At 47.0% G+C, this 21,184-nt stretch overlaps 3 protein-coding genes across 4 annotated transcripts in view; 2 read left to right on the top strand and 1 right to left on the bottom strand.

Moving 5' to 3' along the window:
* The window catches only part of LOC125756112 (uncharacterized), a 109,155-nt gene that overhangs the window by 23,003 nt on the left and 64,968 nt on the right, over positions 1-21,184 (bottom strand). The gene's annotated exons all lie outside the window — the stretch shown is intronic.
* LOC125759013 (uncharacterized) lies at positions 6,310-9,424 on the top strand. Its single transcript, XM_049416907.1, has 2 exons — positions 6,310-7,982; positions 8,178-9,424. Exons 1-2 carry the CDS (start codon positions 6,434-6,436, stop codon positions 9,134-9,136), a joined length of 2,508 nt encoding a protein of 835 aa, XP_049272864.1. The 5' UTR covers positions 6,310-6,433; the 3' UTR covers positions 9,137-9,424.
* Positions 11,586-20,302, top strand: LOC119396100 (sulfotransferase 1E1). Of its 2 annotated transcripts, XM_049416909.1 has the most exons (2): positions 11,586-12,146; positions 19,874-20,302. In XM_049416909.1, the coding sequence occupies exons 1-2, from the start codon at positions 11,595-11,597 to the stop codon at positions 20,279-20,281; spliced, it is 960 nt and encodes a 319-aa protein (XP_049272866.1). In that variant the 5' UTR covers positions 11,586-11,594; the 3' UTR covers positions 20,282-20,302. The 2 variants fall into 2 exon arrangements, with proteins under 2 accessions (XP_049272866.1, XP_037519120.1); XM_037663192.2 differs by lacking the exon at positions 19,874-20,302 and having other exon boundaries at positions 11,586-12,605.

Raw genomic sequence — 21,184 nt, forward strand, 5'->3', positions numbered from 1 at the left:
ATACGACAGTTGCCACCGGAACGTTCGCTTCAATCCGGGTGACCTCGTTCTCCTGTGGTCTCCATCTCGGCATGTTGGCCTCGCCGAAAAACTTCTGCCCAAGTACTCCGGCCCTTACCGTGTGCTACGCCAGGTGACTGAGGTTACTTATGACATCGCCCCTCTGGACCATATGGCGCCCTCTACGTCTTCCAACGTCGTCCACGTCGCTCGCCTGAAGCCGTACCTTTCGCCCACCACCTGCTAACAGGCGCCGAGTCGGCGCTTTCGCCGCCGGAGGTCGATGTAGCGGGGTTGCAGCTATGACTGTGGTGAGGTGTGCGAAGAAGAGGCAGACGACGTGTCGGTGTTCTGAAAATACGCAACCGCCATCTTGATTGCTGGACTACTCCATACTGTAAATAAGTTAAATATATTCGTAACAATATTATGAGAACTAACAGACAATAATGCCAAGGAAAGTATAGGAGATGTTATTTGTAACAATTGGAATATAAATGTGAAGAAAGTAAAGTGGACGAAAAGATAACTTGCCGCCGGCAGGGACCGAACCTGCGACCTTCGAATAACGCGTCCGATGCTCTACCACTGAGCTACGGCGGCGGTCATCCCCCCGTCCATTCTATAGGGTTTATATGTGCATTTAAACCTAGGAGTGTTAGTCAGCGCCGATCGCAGCCATGGCGGCGAGTGTGGAACACTCTTTTTCTGCCTTTTTGGCGTCACGTATCACGTGATCTTTTTACGAGCTGGCAGCTGACCAATAATCCCTCGCATACTACCTGACGGCATCAAGTCTGCCAGAACGAGACCCTTGCTATAAATGAAGGAAAGAAGATGGCTTCTAAGGGTTCGTTTTTCTTTGTTAGACACAATATTATGAGAACTAACAGACAATAATGCCAAGGAAAGTATAGGAGATGTTATTTGTAATAATTGGAATATAAATGTGAAGAAAGTAAAGTGGACGAAAAGATAACTTGCCGCCGGCAGGGACCTGCCGGACTAAAGTAGGCGCCACAAGAAAGTAATAAAATAGAGAGAGAGAGAAAAAAGTCACAGTTTCGCCGCAAGGGCGAAGCAATGAATGCGATAGCAAGAAAAGCAGCCCGTGATGGACGCGCTGCGACTACCATGCGTCCATCACTACCCGGTAGCTACTAGACAGTTTTAATTTCACGTGCGTAGGGACTTCTCATACGCAAACGTGAAAAGTACACGTACGTTACGTGCACGACATCTGAAACGCTTTTAGTTACACGTACGCGACACGCAGTGAAAGCTACCACGTAGCTTCATCTGCTGAGAATCATGAACACTGCGGTAGCTTGTTCGGGCGCCCGCGCGAGCAGACAGCGCAAGGGCAAGGTTCTCCCTGCGCAAGAAGAAGCGATAGAGCTGGCCGACGCCTTTAAGTGCGCCCGTCTAGGGTGCCTTGATGCCCGCGCGCTCCGCTGAGGGTGAGGACAGGCGCGTCGTCTGCTACGACGGCCGCCATTGCGAATCCCGCCGCCGCTCGGCAGTATGCGAAACGCGCTACACAAAGCGCTTGCGGTGCGCGGATACGTCCCGAAATAAGTGCACGCTAGTGAGCTTTCGCATTTTCTTTTCTTTTTTGAAGCTTGGGCAGCTTTTATTGCTGTTGTTGCCTAAATGTTTATTAAGGAAGCATGTCTGACGGCCTGTGCATGTGTTATGCACTAGAGGTAGACGTAGACTCCGTTATGTTGAAAACCAATCCTCTTCCTTACGCCAGAAACGACAAAGTCTAAAGCCTTACTTAATTTTCTCGTAAGCTCGGCATTCCAAATACACAAACAATCGTTTAAAGTATTTGTAAACATGTCAACAGCAGCAGCAGTATGTGATATGAACACACACAATTTAGTGTTGCGAAGCTACCCACGCGCGACTAAGGTGGCTCATTTTGCTACGTTTGCAAACAATTTACTCGTTTATTATAAATGGCATCATACATATTGTACACAGAATAAAGGGTCGAGGGGCAGTATGATGCGAATATCCTGCTAAAATGAAACGAAAGCTTCTTTATCATTATTATTGCTGACCTTTCTTGCTCACAATCTGTAGCCGCTACTGTATCGGCACTCGAGTTGCACCGTGAGTCCTTATCAAAACGATGAATACGTTGTTGAGTAGTATGCCGTAAAACTTTGCATGCGCGCAACATCAGTGCGTTTTTCCTTCTTTTTGTATCTGCAGTTTCTTTTTCTGCAGGTTTTCTCGCATGCCCAATTGCATGCACATATTATTGAGTGTTTCCAATACTGTTTTACACTTTGTGCGGCAGATGCACGGCGTCTGTTATTTGTCTCTTTTATTAATAATAATATCTGGGGTTTTACTTGACAGAACCATGATATGATTATCAGGCACGCCGTAGTGGATGGCTCCATGAAATTTGATCATCTAGTGTTCTTTAACCAGCACTGACATCGCACAGTACACGGGCCTCTAGCATTTCGCCTCGACCTAAACGCGACCGCTGCGGCCGGGATCGAACCCGTGACTTTCGGGTCAGCAGCCGAGCTCCGTCACCACTATACCATCGTGGCGGACGTATTTTAAAGACGAAAGCCTTAAATGCCTCATCAAGCGCGAAATTTCACCGTCGGCGTCCCGCGTCTACGGCGTCAGCGTACCACGACGTTGAGGAGGAGAGATGCAAAAAATCATCGTCACGTGATTACGTCACCATATGACGTCATCATGGCTTCACAGTTTGGCGTGACGTCATATGATGCCGTTATCACATGACATCGTAGCTTGGTCAAAAGTGGGCAGATCACGGAGGCAGTGCAAAACCAGGTGAGGTGCCTCCGATCTTGGAGGCAATGCAAAACCGCGCTTTGTGCGCAAAAAACTGAGAAGAAGAAGATGGCTTTCGCTTACGAGCCGTCTTAAACGAACGCATAAAGGAGCCTGTGAGTTTTTATTTCATTAACTGGTTTTCCATGACGTACTCATTGTACAACTTGACTTTGTTTCTTGTATTTTTTTACTTACATAGCGTGTCTACTGTACACAATGCTTCCCCGTCTTCTTCTTTTCATGCGTCTTCTTTGTATAGACGCTTCGCGAGAACTGTTTGTATGCGCCTTCCTGTATGAGCCTTCAGGGCTTACATTATGAATAAATAAATTATGCGTGCTCAAAGAAATAAGATACTGAATGTGTGTGTGTGTGTGTGTGTGTGTTAATATCCAGTGTACAGGCCATTTATTTGTTCTATTAATGCTGCGCTGACAGAAGCAATTGCACAAATAAAACGCAAATTACACAATAAAACACAGCTGCCACTAGTCGATTCACAGTGATCGTAAATGATTTAAAAAAAAACAGGAAGTGCGTAATTATTTAAGACAGGACGAAAATGTAACCTTGAAACACAGAAACCAGGAAAGATAAAAAACATTTAACTGCACACATACATACATGGGCATCAGGCCAGCACAGAAGGCATACTTGAAACACGGAAAGGAATATAAAAAACAAGAACCCGCCGTGGTTTTAGTTATGGTGCTTGACTGGTGACCCGAAGGTTGCGGGATCGAATCCCGGCCGCAGCGGCCCCACTTCGATGGAGGTGAAATGACGGAGGCCCGCGTACTTATAGATTTAGGTGCACGTTAAAGAACAACAGATGGTCAAAATTTCGGGAGCCTTTCACTATATGCGGCGCCTTTCACAATCATATCGGGGTTCTTGGGACGTAAATTCTCACAAATAATTATTATTAAGAAAAAAGAAGGATCTGATCTGCAGACAAACACGCGTAATATATTCCATGATACATTTCAAATCACAAAAATAGCGAAAGCAATTATCAAAGGCAGATACAGGACCAACCAAGTGCAGTAAAGAATGTTTGCGAAGAAAAATGCAGGATTCATGCACACGTAAACCAAAGCATTTTAAGCATGTAGCTGATATCAGTGTGTCCATTTATTACGCAAGGTTAACACCGGCAGAAGTTATCCTTGCATGTGCATTCGAAATACCGTCCGGAAACTTACGCTGCAAGTGCATAATGTGTTCTTCGGATGCCGCTGGTCACGTTTGACTTTTACTGTCCAAAGAAACCTCGCATTTTCTAAAACGATACAGCTCCCGGCGTTTCTGGAATGATTGGTGCACTGCGGCACGCAACACCCGGCCATGGTGACGGTAGCGAACGCATAAAACTGGAGGGAAACGAGCACCGACCTAAAAACAGCACGCGCGCCACGCAAAAGGGACCGGGCGGGGGATTCAAAATGGCGACCACGCTGCCGCCAAGGCCGAGGAGGCGGCACCTGCCCTTTCAAAAGCTGACACCACTCTAAGCGGGGGCGCGCGCATCGAGGCACTCTACGCCCGTCGCGCTCCTAACGCCATCTCGCTGGTAATGAAGAAACGCTTATAAGCGCCTCCGTCTCGGAGGACTGCAAACCATGCTGCAAACGGTAAAGGGTGTGTATATAACGCTCGCCGTTAGCTATCTGAGGGATGAACGCTTCATGGAGTAGTGCTTAGCGCACCGCGCTGCGGATTCGGAGGTCGCTGGTTCGATTCCGCGCTTCGGAAGCATTTTTCTGATTCATTTTTCTTTGGGATATTGATGTATATATACATACTTATACATATACGCAGCATGACGGCGGCGACGGCGACGGCAAAAATCAGCCAAGACTGCCCATATAATTGCTATCGCAATAAAGAATAAAATACTTCGAGGACCTTCGAGTTTCATCTTCAAGAGTAATAGCGTAATCGGGCCTCGTTCGCATCGCCTTCTCATTCGCTAGCATGGCTTCGCTTGTCGCTGGACACCATGCCTCAAGGAAAGGAACGTATGTGCGCGTAAAACTGTCCGTTTCAAGCTATCCTAGAATGTCCACTGCAAGTAGAGTTGCGAAGTGCCTACCCACATGCCACTCTTCTTCCTTTTGCGAATCGGCGAAGTATCCACTACGTGTCCGTAAGGCAGCACGCGCACTTGCACAGCTGCACACTTTGTTGATGCTGTTTCCGATAATGATGATTAATTACGCCTGTGCACTTTATAATTGGCAGGCCTTTAAACCAACCACTCATCGGGCAATTCACGTATGTCGGCGCCATGTGCGATTCTACGGTTCTGCTGCGCAATCCTCGCTCAGGGATTTTTTTTTTCGGAACAGATTCAAGCACGGGCGTAGCTCTGTGGTAGAACACCCGCTTGCCACGAAAATTACTGGGTTCGATTCCCATCCAAAACCGAAGAGTTTTATTTCTTTATTTGCTTCTATCTCGAATTTAAGCTCACGGGCAACGCAGATTTTTCGCTCAAAACCAACGACGCCGGCACCGACACTGGAATTTCTGCGAAACGAGCTCTTTAACGCCATCGCGTAAAAAAAGTATAGTGGAAATGCAGTGAGATTAACCATTTACGCGCCTGGTTGGCTACCCTACAATTGGGGATGGGAACGAAGGAAGAATATACTGAATAGAAGAAAGCGAGATAACATGACTAGTTAAATAGGCAACATTGCAGTGGTCCAACGCAGAGGTGACGCCGGTTCCATAATTTCAGCCCATCGACAACAAAGCTCGCCCATTCTCGGAGAGGGTACAGCATTGATTTGAGTTTGGTAGCGTGAGGGGCCCATATTCCGACGGGAGCATTAGAAAGCTTTAACTCGGAGGTTCATACATAGATATATGAGAAGGCAGAATTGTTGTAGCAACCATTGTGTCAATTTGATGTCTGCTGCATTAAAGAACCTTAAATATATAGCGACTATACGAGGTGGTGCTCCGGACATTACATTTTTAAGTTATTAGAAGTTTTAAGATTCGTATAGCCCACACGTTGAAATATGTATCAGACAGTAACTCAGCCGTTAAAAGCATTAATAAAATTTTTTAATGTGCGCCCAATAAAGCATCGAAAGCGGATAGCATTGCTGCATCTCTGTAAGGTTTATCTGTAACCTCTGTGCGGGCGCCCGTTGCATAATCATATCGACGAAATCTTGAGTTTCCGCTGTGGTTTCAACTGAGCGTCATGTGTTCGCCATGTTTCCGGCTTCTTATTAAGGCAGGGGAACCGCGCTTGCCACAGAAAACTGAGAACATATACACTAGCCCCTTAGGTTTCGCGGACTTGTGCAAGAACCCAGAAAGTTTCATTCTTCTTTTTATTTTAAGCTTCGAGTTAGTCCACGTGATGGAGGACTCTGTCTTTACGCTTTGGCAGGTGTATTTTCGCACTTTTAGCATTTTCGAACCTCCACAGACTCCTGTGGAGGTACGAGCAATCACGAAGTGTGTCGCTGAAAACGCAAGAACCTCATCACGACCGGAATCGAGGAAAAGTGGTTTCTGTGCAATTTTGTAAGCTCTGCCCGGGGCTCATTCCTGATTTGGCATTCGTTTCTGCTTCGACATGGTAGAATGTCTCCAAAGCAAGAGCTTCATACTGAAAGCGCTTCTAATCTTAGCGTTTTCTGCAGTAAGCTATGAAAGGGAAATCAATATCGCGTTTGAACAAGCGGAGGTGGACGTTCATGCGCGCTTTGGCGTGCTTGTGCTCTCGGACGGTAGCAGCCAAGAAAATGAAATTTCCCCGGAGTTACATTCGCCACCCACCCACGGCCGCTTCAAAAGAGCGGATGAAGAGGACGGAGCAGGAATCGAGGAACACCACGGCACCATCGGACATGACGATGCAATCGGTCACACCGGACACGAGGAGTTCTCCATTCAAGAGACACCCATAGTAGTCACCTACGAAGCAGACGCCGGTGAGACGGGAGTCCCAGAAACGGCTGTTACCTACGAAACGGACAGTGGCATCGCAGAAGGAGGAGGAGGAGGTGCTGGTGGTGGTGTAACGTCCATCGGCCACGGCAGCAGGCGCTACCTGACACCGACGTCTGGCAGCGGCGGAAATGTTCGTCTAGGACGCATTGTGTACGGCGGCGGTGGCTTGCGACCGGGCTACGGCATGATGGGAACACAATTAGGGACTGGGGGTCTAAGTGGCGGCCGTCTTGCGTACGGCCTTCAACCGGCACTGGCGACGAGTGGTCTAGCGTTACAAGGAGCACCAGCGATGGGCATGTACGGAACTCAGCTCGGACTGCGAGGCACAAGACTCGGTTTGGGTGGGAGTCGACTCGGTCTCTTAGGCACCGGTGGTGGCAGCGGGATAGGCTTGCAACAGGGCCTAGGCTATGGCCTAATGCAGCAGAGAATGCCTGCCTTGTCTACAATGGGCACTCGGTTTATTGGTTCACCAGGAGTATTCTACACTGGTGGCGCTAGAGGAGGAGGCTACGGAGGTAGTTTAGGATTAGCTCCCATGTACCAAGGTGGATACAGGTTGGGCGGCGGTCAGCTGGGAACTATGGCCCTCAGAAATGGTTATGGAGGTGGCCTCAGCGGTGCAAGGCTGACAATGCCGAATGTTGGGGGCTATGGCATTCGTAATGGGATGGGTCTGAGTGGTCTGGGTGGGCTAGGGGGAGTCCGTAGGGTCGGTGGTGGTTCACTTGGTCTTGGGAATGGCATGAGTGGCTCTTTAGGTAACCTAGGTAGCGGTGTCGGATACAGACGCATCGGCCTAGGGGGAACAGGAGGAGGGAGTGGTATGTCCCTGGGTGGGATAAGAAGCGGCTCTCTTGGTATGAATATGGGCGGGGCCAGAGGATCAATTGGTGGTGGTGGACTGAGAGGGGCGTCGATCGGTCTTGGAAACGGTGGACATGGCTCCAGTGGCTCTCTTGGCATGAGCGGTGCATCTCTTGGAGGTGGCATGGGCGGAATGGGATCTGGCAGAAGCATGGGAGGAAGTCTGTCCGGAGGATCTCGTGGTGGGTCTTTAGGGCTGAATGGAGGCAGTCTGGGAAGTGGAGGTGGCCTTGGAATGGGTGTCAGAGGTGGTTCCGGTGGCGCAATGGGAGCCAGCAGTGGGCTCGGATCTGGTGGTCTCGGTGTTGGAATGAGAGGTGGCGGCGGTAGAGGGGCTCTCGGCGGCGGCCTTGGGGGAGGCTCGCTTGGAGGCAGCACTGGACTTGGCTCTGGTGGAGGAGGGCTAGGTTTGAAAGGCGGCTCGCTACGTATTAGTGGAGGTGGTGGTTCTGGTGGCGGATTGGGAGCCAGCAGTGGGCTTGGATCTGGTGGTCTAGGTGTTGGAATGAGAGGTGGCGGTGGTAGAGGGGCTCTCGGTGGCGGCCTTGGGGGAGGCTCGCTTGCAGGTAGTGCTGGAGTTGGCACTGGTGGAGGAGGACTAGGTTTGAAAGGCGGCTCTTTACGCATGGGCGGAGGTGGTGGTTCTGGTGGTCTTGGAGTTAGAATGAAAGGTGGTTCTGGAGGATCGCTTGGCAGTGGACTCAGGGGCGGTTCACTGGGACTAGGTGGTAGTGGTAACTCTGGTGGCTTGGGAATGGGCCTCAAGGGTGGTTCGGGAGGGGGACTAAGTAGTGGTCTTAGTGGAGGCAGCGTGGGATTGAGTGGAGGTACAGGTGGCCTAGGTCATGGAGGCTCACTTGGCGTGGGACTTAAAGGCGGTGGTCTAAGTGCACATGGCGGTGGCCTTAACATGGGTGGCGGCTCTGGTATCGGGCTAAAAGGAGGCTCATCGCTCGCCGGTGGATTAAAAGGGGTCTCTTTGGGTGGTAGAACTGGCATTGGAGGTGGTGGGCTTTCAGGTGGTCTCAGTGGTTTAGGTAAGGGTGGAGGCGCAGGACTAGGATTGAAAGGTGGCTCGGGCATTGGGCTGAAGAACGGTGCATCTCTAGCCGCTGGTTTGAAAGGAGGGTCTTTAGGTGGTAGCTTAGGTGGCGGCCATGGTGGCCTAAGTGTGAAAGAAGGTGGCGGATTGGGCGCTGGCTTGAGTGCTGGTGGCGGTGGCTCTGGACTGGGTCTTAAAAGCGGCACTGTGGGTGCGGGTGTAGGTGGCGGGAACACTGGTTTAGGAGGAGCTGCATCTGGTGGCCTCGGCATCAAAGAAGGTGGCAGGTTAGGTGGTGGGCTCGGCGCTGGCACCAGTGGAGGTCTTGGGGCGAAGGTTGGTGGTTTAGGTGCAAGTGGTACTTCAGGCGGTGCCAATGGCGGGTTAGGCGTTGGCGGTAGTGCCGGTCACTAAATTACGGTAACTCGTAATAAATGGACAGCAAAGCCCCGTATTCACAGAAAGCTATTAGGCTAGGATTGTTAATAAGTGAAAACTTCCTCCGAATCCAGATGTTCGACTTATCGTTATTGTAGGCGGCCAGTGAATAAAAAGAGAAAGACACGTGTTGTGAATTCGGCTCAAAGTGTGTTCCTTTCGTCTTACTGAGCAGCCCCCCCCCCCCCCCATGGGATTTCACTACGCAATCTGGAAACCAACAACGTAACCTAAGAGGGCTTTGGCCAGCAAGGAAAGCAAAGAAAGTAAGCGCCGCACCTATGCACACCAAAAGTAGACCGGCAATATTACTTTGGCATTGCTCTCATGCCTGATTTTCTGTACCTTTTCGTCTATCTTGCAGGCTTCCGTTTACAATGACGCATCAGTTCATCCAGCAAGCAACCCTGAGAAGAACGTATGGTTCACAGAAATAATTAGGAAGGCTTTAATCTCCTGATAATTTTACCGCCTCATTGTAGGTGATCATTCGGTATAATATTGAATTGCTCATTTATGTTGGTTTGCGCAAATAAATTCTATATGAGGCTTTTATTGGTTAGGCAATCACAGCAACAAGAAAGATTTCTTTGTCGCCCCACTACTTGAAGCTCTTGCTCTTGCTACACCGACTTTATAAGCAGCCTACCTCTACCATCATCGAAGTACCTCGATTTCATCTAATCACTGTAATCGATCGAAATTCAACAATTCGTAATTTTTATGACCAACATATTCCACACGGGATTAATCAAAGTTACGACGGATTAATTTACACTTTACGAGGAACGGGCAAACATCTTTGCAGAAATCGTCAAAAGCATGCTTGAAGCACACACGGTACATTGAGAAGGGCCATAATGCTACGATGCTACACGAACTTTATTCGTTGACTCTGACACAACGAAACCATAGTTTAGTTACGAATTGGTACAGTGTGGAGCCATAGCGGCTTCTGCGTGACCATGGTGATAATTCCTGCTTTCATAGGTCCATTGCGAGCCCAAATCACACTTGACAACCAAGAGAACGAGAGTTGTTGCATCTCCACACTGCTATTTTTGTATTCTTACACCCCGACAGGATGCCTATCATAGTCACGAAGATAATGAATATTGTCAAAGGTTTGCTCAAGCGGGCCACCACATCGTCGCCTTGTCTACAGCCAGACGCCTGCTTCATCAGCAGGCGTCTGTCCTGACATCGGCCACACCAGATATCCCATGCCGGCTATTGTTTAGCGAGCAAAAGCAATAAGATGTGAAGGAGACGCATTGGCTTCGGCCACGGACACCACAAGTGCAAACATTCAATGTGAGTGACTCTGGAGACTGGACGCCCCACGGAGAGGCGTTCAACTTGTTTAGCTTGAGAGGTTCACAAAGGTGACGAAGCTCTTGGATGGCAAGCTTTCTTCGCATTAACACTGCAAGTCTTGTGTGACCATGAACCCCGAAGAGAATTCTACGTGTGAGTATTTGCATGCTTTGTTGTTTATTAAATAGATTTTAAAATTTTCGCAGCGTGTTCTTTGTCTCCGTTCTTGATTTATAAGAGCGTCTAAGCCAATCTTGAACGAATGGCTATTTTCGTACTGGTAAGGAAACCAAATGAAGCATCCGTACTCGAAAAACTGCCTTCGCTTGCGAGCAGAATGGGCGGTCTTGCAGTTCCTTGAAAATAAATTACAGTGACTCTTACTGAATGTTAACAGCAAACTTTCCGTTGTGTCGAACGAACACAACTCCAAATGGCCATGTCACTAAGGTCATCAAAAAAAGAACAGGTCACCACAGGTTAATTTCGAACTGATATAAAACAATGGTTTTCTCTTGCGCATGGAATCATATACGAAGATCATGTTTGCGAACAGAAGGCTGTTTTTGGTCTTAAGAAATATATTAGGAGGTTATTATTGTCTGTACTTCAGGAAAAAAAAGGGTCGGTTAAAATCATTACCTCTTACGAGAAGATAATTCACGCTTTTTAATCAATTTATTTATTTCTTCCAGAATAAGCTCTAACAGGCTTTGAGGGGAAGCGTAAAAAAGCCACAGATTGATCACTAATAGATGGAGCATACGCTTACGTTTACAGTTTCTTATATTTGCCGTATTGAACAGTGTACAGGAATGACAGAACGTTAAAAGCAATAATATTTCTATACTTACATCCATGCCTGCCATCGCACCACTTACAAATGAGGAAAACGAATTCGAACATATTGGTAGAAATAGTGTCCTGCATACACTTTTTCGTGCTATAATTGCCTCATGAAAGCTTTGGCAGCCGAGGCTTGTTGCTCGTATTAAGAATTAAATACAGGCGGGAGTTGTCCTTGAAACCTTAGCGCTTGTGCAAATGCTCAAACGCTTCCTTTCGAAGAAACCCAAGCATTCATTGCAATTTTATTCCTTCGCCACAGCTGTAAGCGATGTGCCGGAAGTCGAACAAGCCGTGTCTGCAATACTACAAGGGTGTGCCTCTGCCTGGCTTCCTCCCGCGAGAGTACATCGAATCAGCCTCAAAGTATAAACCAACAAAGGACGATTTGTACATCGTCACGTACGCCAAGTGCGGCACCACATGGACCCAGCACGTGGTATACTTGATTCAGACGGGAGGCGTGCCTCCGGCGAACGCGGAAGAATTTTACAGGGCGAGTCCGTACATCGAGGCCTTCGGAGCCGAGTGCGTGAAGTGGATGAAAAAGCCCGGAGCCCTGAAGACCCACCTGCCGGTGCAGCTACTGGAGTACAGCCCTGAGGCCAAATACCTCGTGGTCGTCCGCAACCCGCGTGACGTCATCGTGTCACTGCAATACCACTGGCTCTCGTTCTTCGGGTACCATTACAACGGCTCCTTCGACGACGCCTTCGAGCTTTTCATGAACGACGAGAGTGACTGCGGTAACTTCTTCACTTTCTACAAGGACTGGTACGAGCGAAGTCGCGATCCCAACGTGCTTTTCGTCGTGTACGAGGACCTCAAGCGTAACCCCGAAGAACTCATTCTCCGAATCGCTCGCTTCATGGGCGAAGAGTACGAAGCCAACCTACTCAAGAACGACCGCAAGGGACTCCGTGACGTTGTCAAGTACAGCAGTGTCGAGGAAATGAAGAAGTACACCAATGACATCATCCGAGAGTTCTTTCGCGGCAGCTTCGACTTCCAGGGCCCGGAGTACGAAGGATTCCGACAGTTCCATCGCGGAGTCCATTCAGCCGGCGTGGAAGCGGTGAACAAGATCAACTACGTGCGCAAGGGAATTGTAGGAGACTGGAAGAACCACTTTACTCCAGAACAGCTCAAACGTCTGAACGAAAAGTTCAGGAAAGAAACTGAAGGCAGCGACATCGCCAACCTCTGGCCGGAGATGAACTTCCTCGAATGAGACAAACTGTAGCGCTACATCTACGCGGACGAAGCTAGACAATATACAGACCTGTTCAGTCATTCGCAAAAGCTTTCCGTTTCCCTGCAAAAGAGTGATCACTGACACTGCAGCGTCTACAATAAAAAAAACGCATTTCTTATGTGGCAATAACTGTTCATTCCGGTAGGCAGTGTAATAAACAGTCAAAATGCCAAACATATATTTTTGGTTCATTGTACTCTGTGTTGTCTACGCATTCAGGAAGTCGTGTGGTTGTATCTTCGAGAATAATTTTTATCCAAGCCTCACTCCTTGTTCGCTGGAGGTGCTAGACATCTCGAGTCTTTTTATATATCTGCTTTACTTTTAGATCTGCTACGTTCCTGAAAATCATTGTATGGCCTCTTAGCGAAGGAAAGCTTTGTCGAATACCGGTAATATCGACGCACTTTCCAATGAGATGTGTTGTAGTGCATCCTGTTGCAGGGTGTTGCAAAGATACCTGGTACATAACGTACGCGGACTATATAGCAGCATGCCCTTGGTGACGTCAACCTTTATTTATTAGACTGTGTTGAGCTCTATAGGGAACTCGAAGGGTGGCGATAATAGGTGCACCGAAGGACAAAATAACCCAACATCAAGAGTAAGACATGTTGTTTTTCTCCAAGGGAAGTGGATATTTAGATAGACAGCTATTCCAGCTCTTACTGAAATTAATTCATGATGTCGAGTTCATCCGCGTCAGTGAAATAACGAAAGCAACGTGGAGTGGATGATGCGAAATCCGTCGCCCACTGATTTAAATCTTGTTGTCGTGGGCTTACATTACCACATTTGATAAATCCCGCTGGGAGGTGTTGCAGGGCTTTAGGTCCACTGCAACAAGCCACGTCACTCCTCCCATTATTACTGTTAAAGGCTTTGAATGCTACTCAGTTTGACGTTATCTCATGGCGCCCAGAGACAATACCATAAATTAGTCTTCTAGCTAATCATCAATGCAGGCAGACTTTGAAGGGTAAGATAGGAAGATAAATCCAATTCTGATTCCTTACGTGCCAAAATCGCGATACATTTATAAACCATGCCGTAAATAGGGACTCTGCATTAATTTTGACCACCTGGAATCTCATGAACGTGCGTATGAACCTAAGTGGTCTTCAATTTCGCTCCATCAAAATTCGGCCCCCGTAGCCGGTATTCCATTCGCACCCGCGTCCTCTGGCTCAGCATAACGACACACTGGCTATGAGATACCAGGGTGGATAGTGCAAGACTGTGCAAACAAGAAACGTCAGTGTTACTGACTTCTATTTACTGATTTTCAGCATTACCATCAGCCTTATTGGCTTACGTTCATACACAAGTCTATTCACACATATCCCAAAGCACTAGCGTTCATGCACCACCTCAATTGCTCAGCGGCGTGTGTTAGGGAGGGGGGGTGTCATGGCTTCCACCCTCGCAAACTCTTTCACTGGAAGTTCTCGATGAAAACATCTCTCATGTGAGTCGCGTATTTCACGAAAATGTCCCTACTGGATTGAAACCACGGATAACTTCTATTTTAAGGTACAAGACCAAAAGACGTATCATCGTATGAGATATTGGCGTTAAAGAGCGTTGACACCACGATCGAAAAATCTAATTTTACGCCAACGGACTAATGAGTCGACTCACTCAGGCTCATTCAGATTCAGGTCAAGCGGTGAGTGTGAGGCTGAGTCCGTCTGAGAATCCGGTTGGTGAGTCTGAGTCCGAGTGAGTCCGGTTGAGAAAAAGTTTAGTGAGTCTGAGTGAGTCCGGTTAAGGAAAATTTTGGTGAGTCTGAGTCCGAGTGAGCTCTTAGAGCAAAATATATTTCTTGAGTGAGTCTAAGTGAGCTCCAATTTTTCTGCCGACCTACGGTTATTGCACACCTATGCGCGCAATGCTTGTGACACATAGACAAAAGAAAAGCGATTTAAAACAAAGCCTCTTTATCGTGGCTTTTACAGTGGGTTTGTTCCGCTGTGAAAGCACTTTATTGTTCCTAACTTACTTTCTTGAATTCAGCCCTGGCCGAGGACTTCAATTCTTATTACTAATTTTTCGAAGAGGTTCATATTTAGAAAACACACAAGAAAGCGTGTAAAAAAATGACGACATATGCCCTCGTTCTTCTTTTGTATAGCTAGAGAAAAATAAATTGAATATTGAAGAACGACAGATGGGGCCTTCATGCAGTTGGGTCCTTCAGCCTGGTACTCGGCGCTGTGGAAATGTTAGGCGAGAAAAAATGAATGAAAGATTCTGTTTAGGATAAAAAACAATCACATTTTGCCGGCCTATATTGTCGTTAAGCCACTGATTATTTTGTTTTGGTTCATTGTTATTAGATTAAAGCTAAAGATAGTTAACTGGAAGCGGAAGAACACCCGTTTTATCACCTCGGTTTCATCTACCTTGAATCAGAATGTCGCCGCCAAGGATGGAACCCACAACCTGGGCAGCATAACATCCAGCATATCATTGTCAATTATTGCCAGATACTTCTGGTCACATGTTTCACGTTGTTTCTCGTGTTTCATGACAGCTGTGCTTAAAAGTGCGGGCATGTGCCCAGTGGCTGTTGTGTGATCTTTTTTTTTTTTATTTGCGACATAGACTTGCCCTTAAGGCATATTTGTTGTGTATATTTGTGTTAAACGTGCGCCACTTTCTGTAAAGAACTGTAAGACGAACTCTTCTGCGAAGCGCGAACGTTACTTGTGTATGAACATTGTTTATGACATGTGAAGACTGCTTTTGTGAATAGACATTTCTATGCGTGAATGTTGTATTACTTTATTTATATCTTCATGACACAAATTATCATGTAAGAGAAGCGGTGTAGCCAGAGCCATACCTAAGCACCAACCTCTCCTTAAACACATTCAATAAAAAAAAACAAGGAAGAGACAGCCAAGCCGGCCAAAAGAAGGAACAGAACAATCTGTTCCTCCTGGCCGGCTCGGCTCTCTACATTTTGCTTCTTGCGCTGTGCCAGTTTAAGAACTACAAACAAACTTGCATAATCCTCAACACTAGCAAAACGCCCAGGTCGTGGGCCATTGAGTCACCACGGCGGGCAAAGTCACTTCGTCGATCTTTGTACGCTTTAACAGTCAACATAAGAAGACGTCCTGTTATCGTTGATGGGCCACCTTTTCGCCTATTAAACCGGAGCGTTCATTGTGTCTACACTGATAGTCGTAGAGAAGAGCGCGCTGTTGACTTAGGCTGATTAGATCGCACTCAGAGCCCGTCTAATGCCATAAGATATTAGACACGCAATCGGAGATATTTTCGCTCTGGACGTAGAGTTGTCGCTTTTCCACCGATGTCTTCTCAGCTAACCCACGTCATCGGCGCGATGCCCGAGAACCACCAAAAGGATGGTAAGTTGGAGTGCACGGCTTGTTAAAGCGACGTCTTCTCATGTACAACTGAAGTGTCAAAAAGCTACGAACTCGTTCAGCTGGAAGGTTCAGGTTCTCTACTATTATAGCTCGATAAAGAGCTGCAGTGTAGTTGCCAAGGTCCGAAGTCTGGCTAGTTGGTCCATATCTGTCAATGTGAGTGGCTCTGGAGCTTGGAACAAAAGCAGGAGAGAGACTGGCTCCTGTTCATTTATTTTTTCTCCATATCCGTCATAATTCACTATGTAAAAAATAAAAAATACACGATCCAGTACTGTGGTGATCTATTGCGGTTTAATCACCTTTGCCTTCATGAAGGGCTCTATCAGCTTCTTGCCCAGTGCCTTCATTTCGCTTTGTGGTACAAAAATTTGTCAACCAATTCTTCGGCTAGAACGGCTCATTATATATATATATATATATATATATATAATATATATATATATATATATATATATATATATATATATATATATATATATATCACCAAATCTTTACCGGGAACGCGTGCGAGGGTGCTCCCATTGTTCGCAGGCGCCTGATCATCCAGCATGTGGTTTTGATGCTTGTTTTGCGGTTTTCTTTACTGAAACGAATACTGAGCTGTATGCTGTATGCCTTATTGCAAAGAAAGATATGCTGTTTGCCTTCAATCATTAAAAGGCCCCAAAACCACCCAGAGGTCGAAATTTAGTTGTGGCGTTGCAGTTGTGCGCGAGCATGGACCATGCGCACGAGTTTACAACGAACGCGTCCGTCGGCTCGTGTGCTCACCTCTCCGAATGCCCTTCCTCAGCGTCCGAGGTGAAAATGCAAAAAGCGCGTGCATCTGCCATCAGAGGAGCACACGTCTGTTGATGGTTTAGGTGCCTGGAGTTTCTCCCCACGCAACGAGAAAATGCTCTGCCACTCAACTACATTCAAACTGTCGCTATCGACAACATGAGCTTTTATTTAGGCTTCATATTCTTTAATTCTTCAAAATACATCGATTTTATAAACAGCCTAGCTCTATCATCATTGAAGTACCTCGATTTCAGCCAATCACTTTTAATCGATCAAAATTCAAACCTGCGTAATTTTTATGACCAATATATTACGCGATGGATTAATGAAAGTTATGATGTATTATTCTGCACTATACGAGGAACGGGCAAATATCTTTGCAGAAATCCTCAAAAGCATATTCGAATGACAGCCTCAAAGCACACAGGTTGAGAAGGGCCATAATGCTAGGATGCTAAACAAACTTCATTCGTTGACTCTGACACAACAAAACCATAGTTTAGTTGCGAATCGGTACAGTGTAGAGCCGTAGCGGCTTCTGCGTATCCATGGTGATCATTCCTGTTTTCACAGATACGTGAGAGCCCGAATGACACCTGATAAACAAGAGAACGAGAGTTATTGCATCTCCACACTGGTATTTTTGTATACTTATACCCCGACAGGATACCTCTCAGAGTCACGAAAATAATAAATATTGTCAAAGGTGTGCTCAATCGGGCGTGTACATGGTCGTCTTGTCAACAGACAGACGCCTGCTTCATCAGCAAGTGACTGTCCTGACATCGGCCACACCAGATATCACACGCCGGCTATTGTTTAGCGAGCAAAACAATGAGATACGAAGGAGACGCATTGGCTTCAGCCACGGACACCACAACTGCTAACATTCAATGCGAGTGACTCTAGAGACTGGAAGGCCCCCCGTGAGGTGTTCAACTTGTTTAGGTTGAGAGGTTCACAAAGGTGACGAAGCTCTTGGACGGCACGCTTTCTTCACATTCCCTGCAAGACTTGTGCGACCATGAACCGGGAGGAAAATTCTCCTTGTGAGTATTTCGATGCTTTGCTTTTCTATTAAATAGAATCTAAAACTTTCGCAGTGTGTTCTTTGTCTCCATCCTTTATTCACAAGAGCGCTTAAGCCAATCTTGAACGACTGACAATTTTGGCACTGGTAAGAAAATGAAATGAAGCATCGGCACTTTAAAAACTCATGAAGCGGCTATGCCTTCACTTGCGAGCAAAGTTTGCGGTTTTGCAGTTTCGTGAGGCTTGAAAATAAATTACAGTGACTCTTACTGAACGTTAAAAGCAAACTTTCCGCTTCGTCGAACGAACACAACTCAAGATAGCCATGTCACTAACATCATCAAATAAAAAGAACAGGTCACCATTTTCGAACAGATATAAAACAAGGAATTTTCCTTGCGTATGAATTGTATAAGAAGACCACGTTTGCCAACAGATGGTTCATTAGGTATTAAAGGGGTAATGACACCTGTTTTCGAAGGCGAGTTTACTCCGCCACACAAATCTCCTGTATGCAGAGACGGCTCTGAGCAACTGTGAAGCTCAGTAAATGCTGGTAAGACATTTTATTTTGATATCAATGTCAATTTTTCCATGGCGCACCTACCGACATCGACACTAGCTTGACGTCAGGCTACAGTACCAATTCTGGTGACTTCACGCAGCAGTCTGGCTAGTTGTGTAGACGGTAGGTACCAAAAGTAAGACATTCAAAATGGCCGCTTGTGCGTCACCAACGGAGCCACGGTGGGGAACGGCCGTGGAAACGTCACTATATATGTGAGAGCACGTGAGAAGAAACTCATACCGTGTTGTGGCGTTAGGGTACAGTAGGAACCGAAACTAGTTTTTAAAAAACATACTGTAATTACTTTTTCAGTGTGCACTCGTGTTTAGCACTATCTTTTCTAGGCTCCTGAGGGCTTGACCTTTAATTTGACGTAAAAAAACGACAACTGAAAATTTTCGTGTCAGTACCCCTTTAAAAAAACATAATAAGAGATTGTTATTGTGTGTACTTCAGGAAAAAAGGGGTTGGTCAAAATCATTATCTCTTACGAGAAGATAATTCATGTTTTTCATTCAATTTATCTTTTTCTTCCAAAACATGCTCTAACAGGCTTTGAGCTGAAGCGTATAAAAGCTCCAGATTGATCACTGAAAGATGTAGCATACGCTTGCGTTCACAGTTTCTGATATTTGTACTATTGAACGCTGTACAGAAATGACAAAACGTTAAAAGAAATAATATTTAGCTACTTATGTTCGTGCCTGCCATCGTAACACTTACGAATGAGAAAAACGAATTCGAACATATTGGTATTAATTGTTCCCTGCGTAAACTTTTTTGTGCTCTAATTGTCAAATGAAAGCTCTGGAAGCCAAGACTTATTGCTGGTATTAAGAAATAAAAGCAGTAGGAGCGTTCTCGAAACCTTAGCGCTTGTGCCAATGCTCAAACGCGTCCTTTCGAAGAAACCCAAGCATTCATTGCAATTTTATTCCTTTGTCACAGCTGTAAGCGACGTGCCGAAGTCGAACAAGCCGTGTCTGCAATACTACAAGGGCGTGCCTCTGCCTGGCTTCTTCCCGCGAGAGTGCATCGAATCAGCCTCAAAGTATAAACCAACAAAGGACGATTTGTACATCGTCACGTACGTCAAGTGCGGCACCACATGGACCCAGCACGTGGTATACTTGATTCAGACGGGAGGCGTGCCTCCGGCGAACGCGGAAGAATTTTACAGGGCGAGTCCGTACATCGAGGCCTTCGGAGCCGAGTGCGTGAAGTGGATGAAAAAGCCCGGAGCCCTGAAGACCCACCTGCCGGTGCAGCTGTTAGAATACAGCCCTGAGACTAAATACCTCGTGGTCGCCCGCAACCCGCGTGACGTCATCGTATCACTGCAATACCACTGGCTCTCGTTCGTCGGGTACCATTACAACGGCTCCTTCGACGACGCCTTCGAGCTTTTCATGAACGACGAGATCGATTGTGGCAACTTCTTCACATTCTACAAGGACTGGTACGAGCGAAGTCGCGATCCCAACGTGCTTTTCGTCGTGTACGAGGACCTCAAGCGTAACCCCGAAGAACTCATTCTCAGAATCGCTCGCTTCATGGGCGAAGAGTACGAAGCCAACCTACTTCAGAACGACCGCAAGGGACTCCGTGACGTTGTCAAGTACAGCAGTGTGGAGGAAATGAAGAAGTACACCAATTACATCATCCAAGAGTTCTTTCGCGGCAGCTTCGAATTCCAGGGTCCGGAGTACGAAGGATTTCGACAGTTCCATCGCGGAATCCATTCAGCCGGCGTGGAAGCGGCCAACAAGGTCAACTACGTGCGCAAGGGAATTGTCGGAGACTGGAAGAACCACTTCACTCCAGAACAGCTCAAACGACTAAATGAAAAGTTCAAGAAAGAAACCGAAGGCAGCGACATCGCCAACCTCTGGCCGGAGATGAACTTCCTCGAATGAGACAAACAGTAGCACTCAATCTGTTTAGTCATTCACAAAAGCTTTCCGTTACCCTGCAAAACAGTGATCACTGACACTGCAGCGTCTAGCATAAAAAAGAAACGCATTTCTTATGTGGCAATGGTTTTTCATTGTGGTAGGCAGTGCGATAAACAGTCAAATGCCAAACATATATTTTTGGTTCATTGTACTCTGTCCTAGTCGGCATATTCAGGAACTCGTGTGGTTGTATCTTCGAGAATAATTTTTATTCAAGCCTCACTTCTTGTTCGCTGGAGGTGCTGAACAGCTCGAGACTTCTTTACACCTGCTTTGCTTTTAGATCTGTTACGTTCCTGAAAATCATTGTATGGCTTCTTAACGCTGGAAACCTTTGTCGACTACCGGTATTATCGATGCACTTTCCAATGGTGTTGTAGGGTATTGCAAAGATACCAGGTACATAACGTACTATATAGCAGCATGCCATTTGTGACGTCAAGCTTTATTAGATGCGAAGCAGATCTTTGACTCACGTGTGTAACGCCGTACGTTACGTGCGTCCGTACGAATGCGCCGCAACACGTTCCCCTCGCCGTAGGTGTTGGAGCGTTGCCAAGTAGGTCACGCCACAGCTTTGCGTTGACGTCACGCTCCCCTCGCACGTTTCCCTCGCAGGTGCAAGCTGACGTCACTCTCTCCCTCACCCGCAGCATGCTCGCCGTAGCGCCCGCAGGTGCCGGCTGCTCCGCCCGCGCGCGACACCTCTGAACGTGTCACTTCTCTCGCTTCACTCGTGGTAGTCAAAGCGAAACCCACGCCTGTTCCGGTCCAGCGCCCGTGTCTCGACTCTGAAGAAACAACGACTACGAAGTCTTGCCAAACTCTTTATGAAACTTACACGAAACCCAACCCGCCTCCCGT

This window comes from Rhipicephalus sanguineus, chromosome 6 (genome assembly GCF_013339695.2).
Source record: "Rhipicephalus sanguineus isolate Rsan-2018 chromosome 6, BIME_Rsan_1.4, whole genome shotgun sequence".
NCBI lineage: Eukaryota > Metazoa > Arthropoda > Arachnida > Ixodida > Ixodidae > Rhipicephalus > Rhipicephalus sanguineus.

Coding starts and splice junctions, on each gene's coding strand:
- LOC119396100 (XM_049416909.1), top strand. CDS start 11,595: ATGTGCCGGAAGTCGAACAAGCCGTGTCTGCAATACTACAAGGGTGTG. Junction 12,147..19,873: donor TTTTCGTCGTGTACGAGGAC/CTCAAGCGTAAC, acceptor GTGTACGAGGAC/CTCAAGCGTAACCCCGAAGA.
- LOC125759013 (XM_049416907.1), top strand. CDS start 6,434: ATGGTAGAATGTCTCCAAAGCAAGAGCTTCATACTGAAAGCGCTTCTA. Junction 7,983..8,177: donor GCTCGGATCTGGTGGTCTCG/GTGTTGGAATGA, acceptor CTGGTGGTCTAG/GTGTTGGAATGAGAGGTGGC.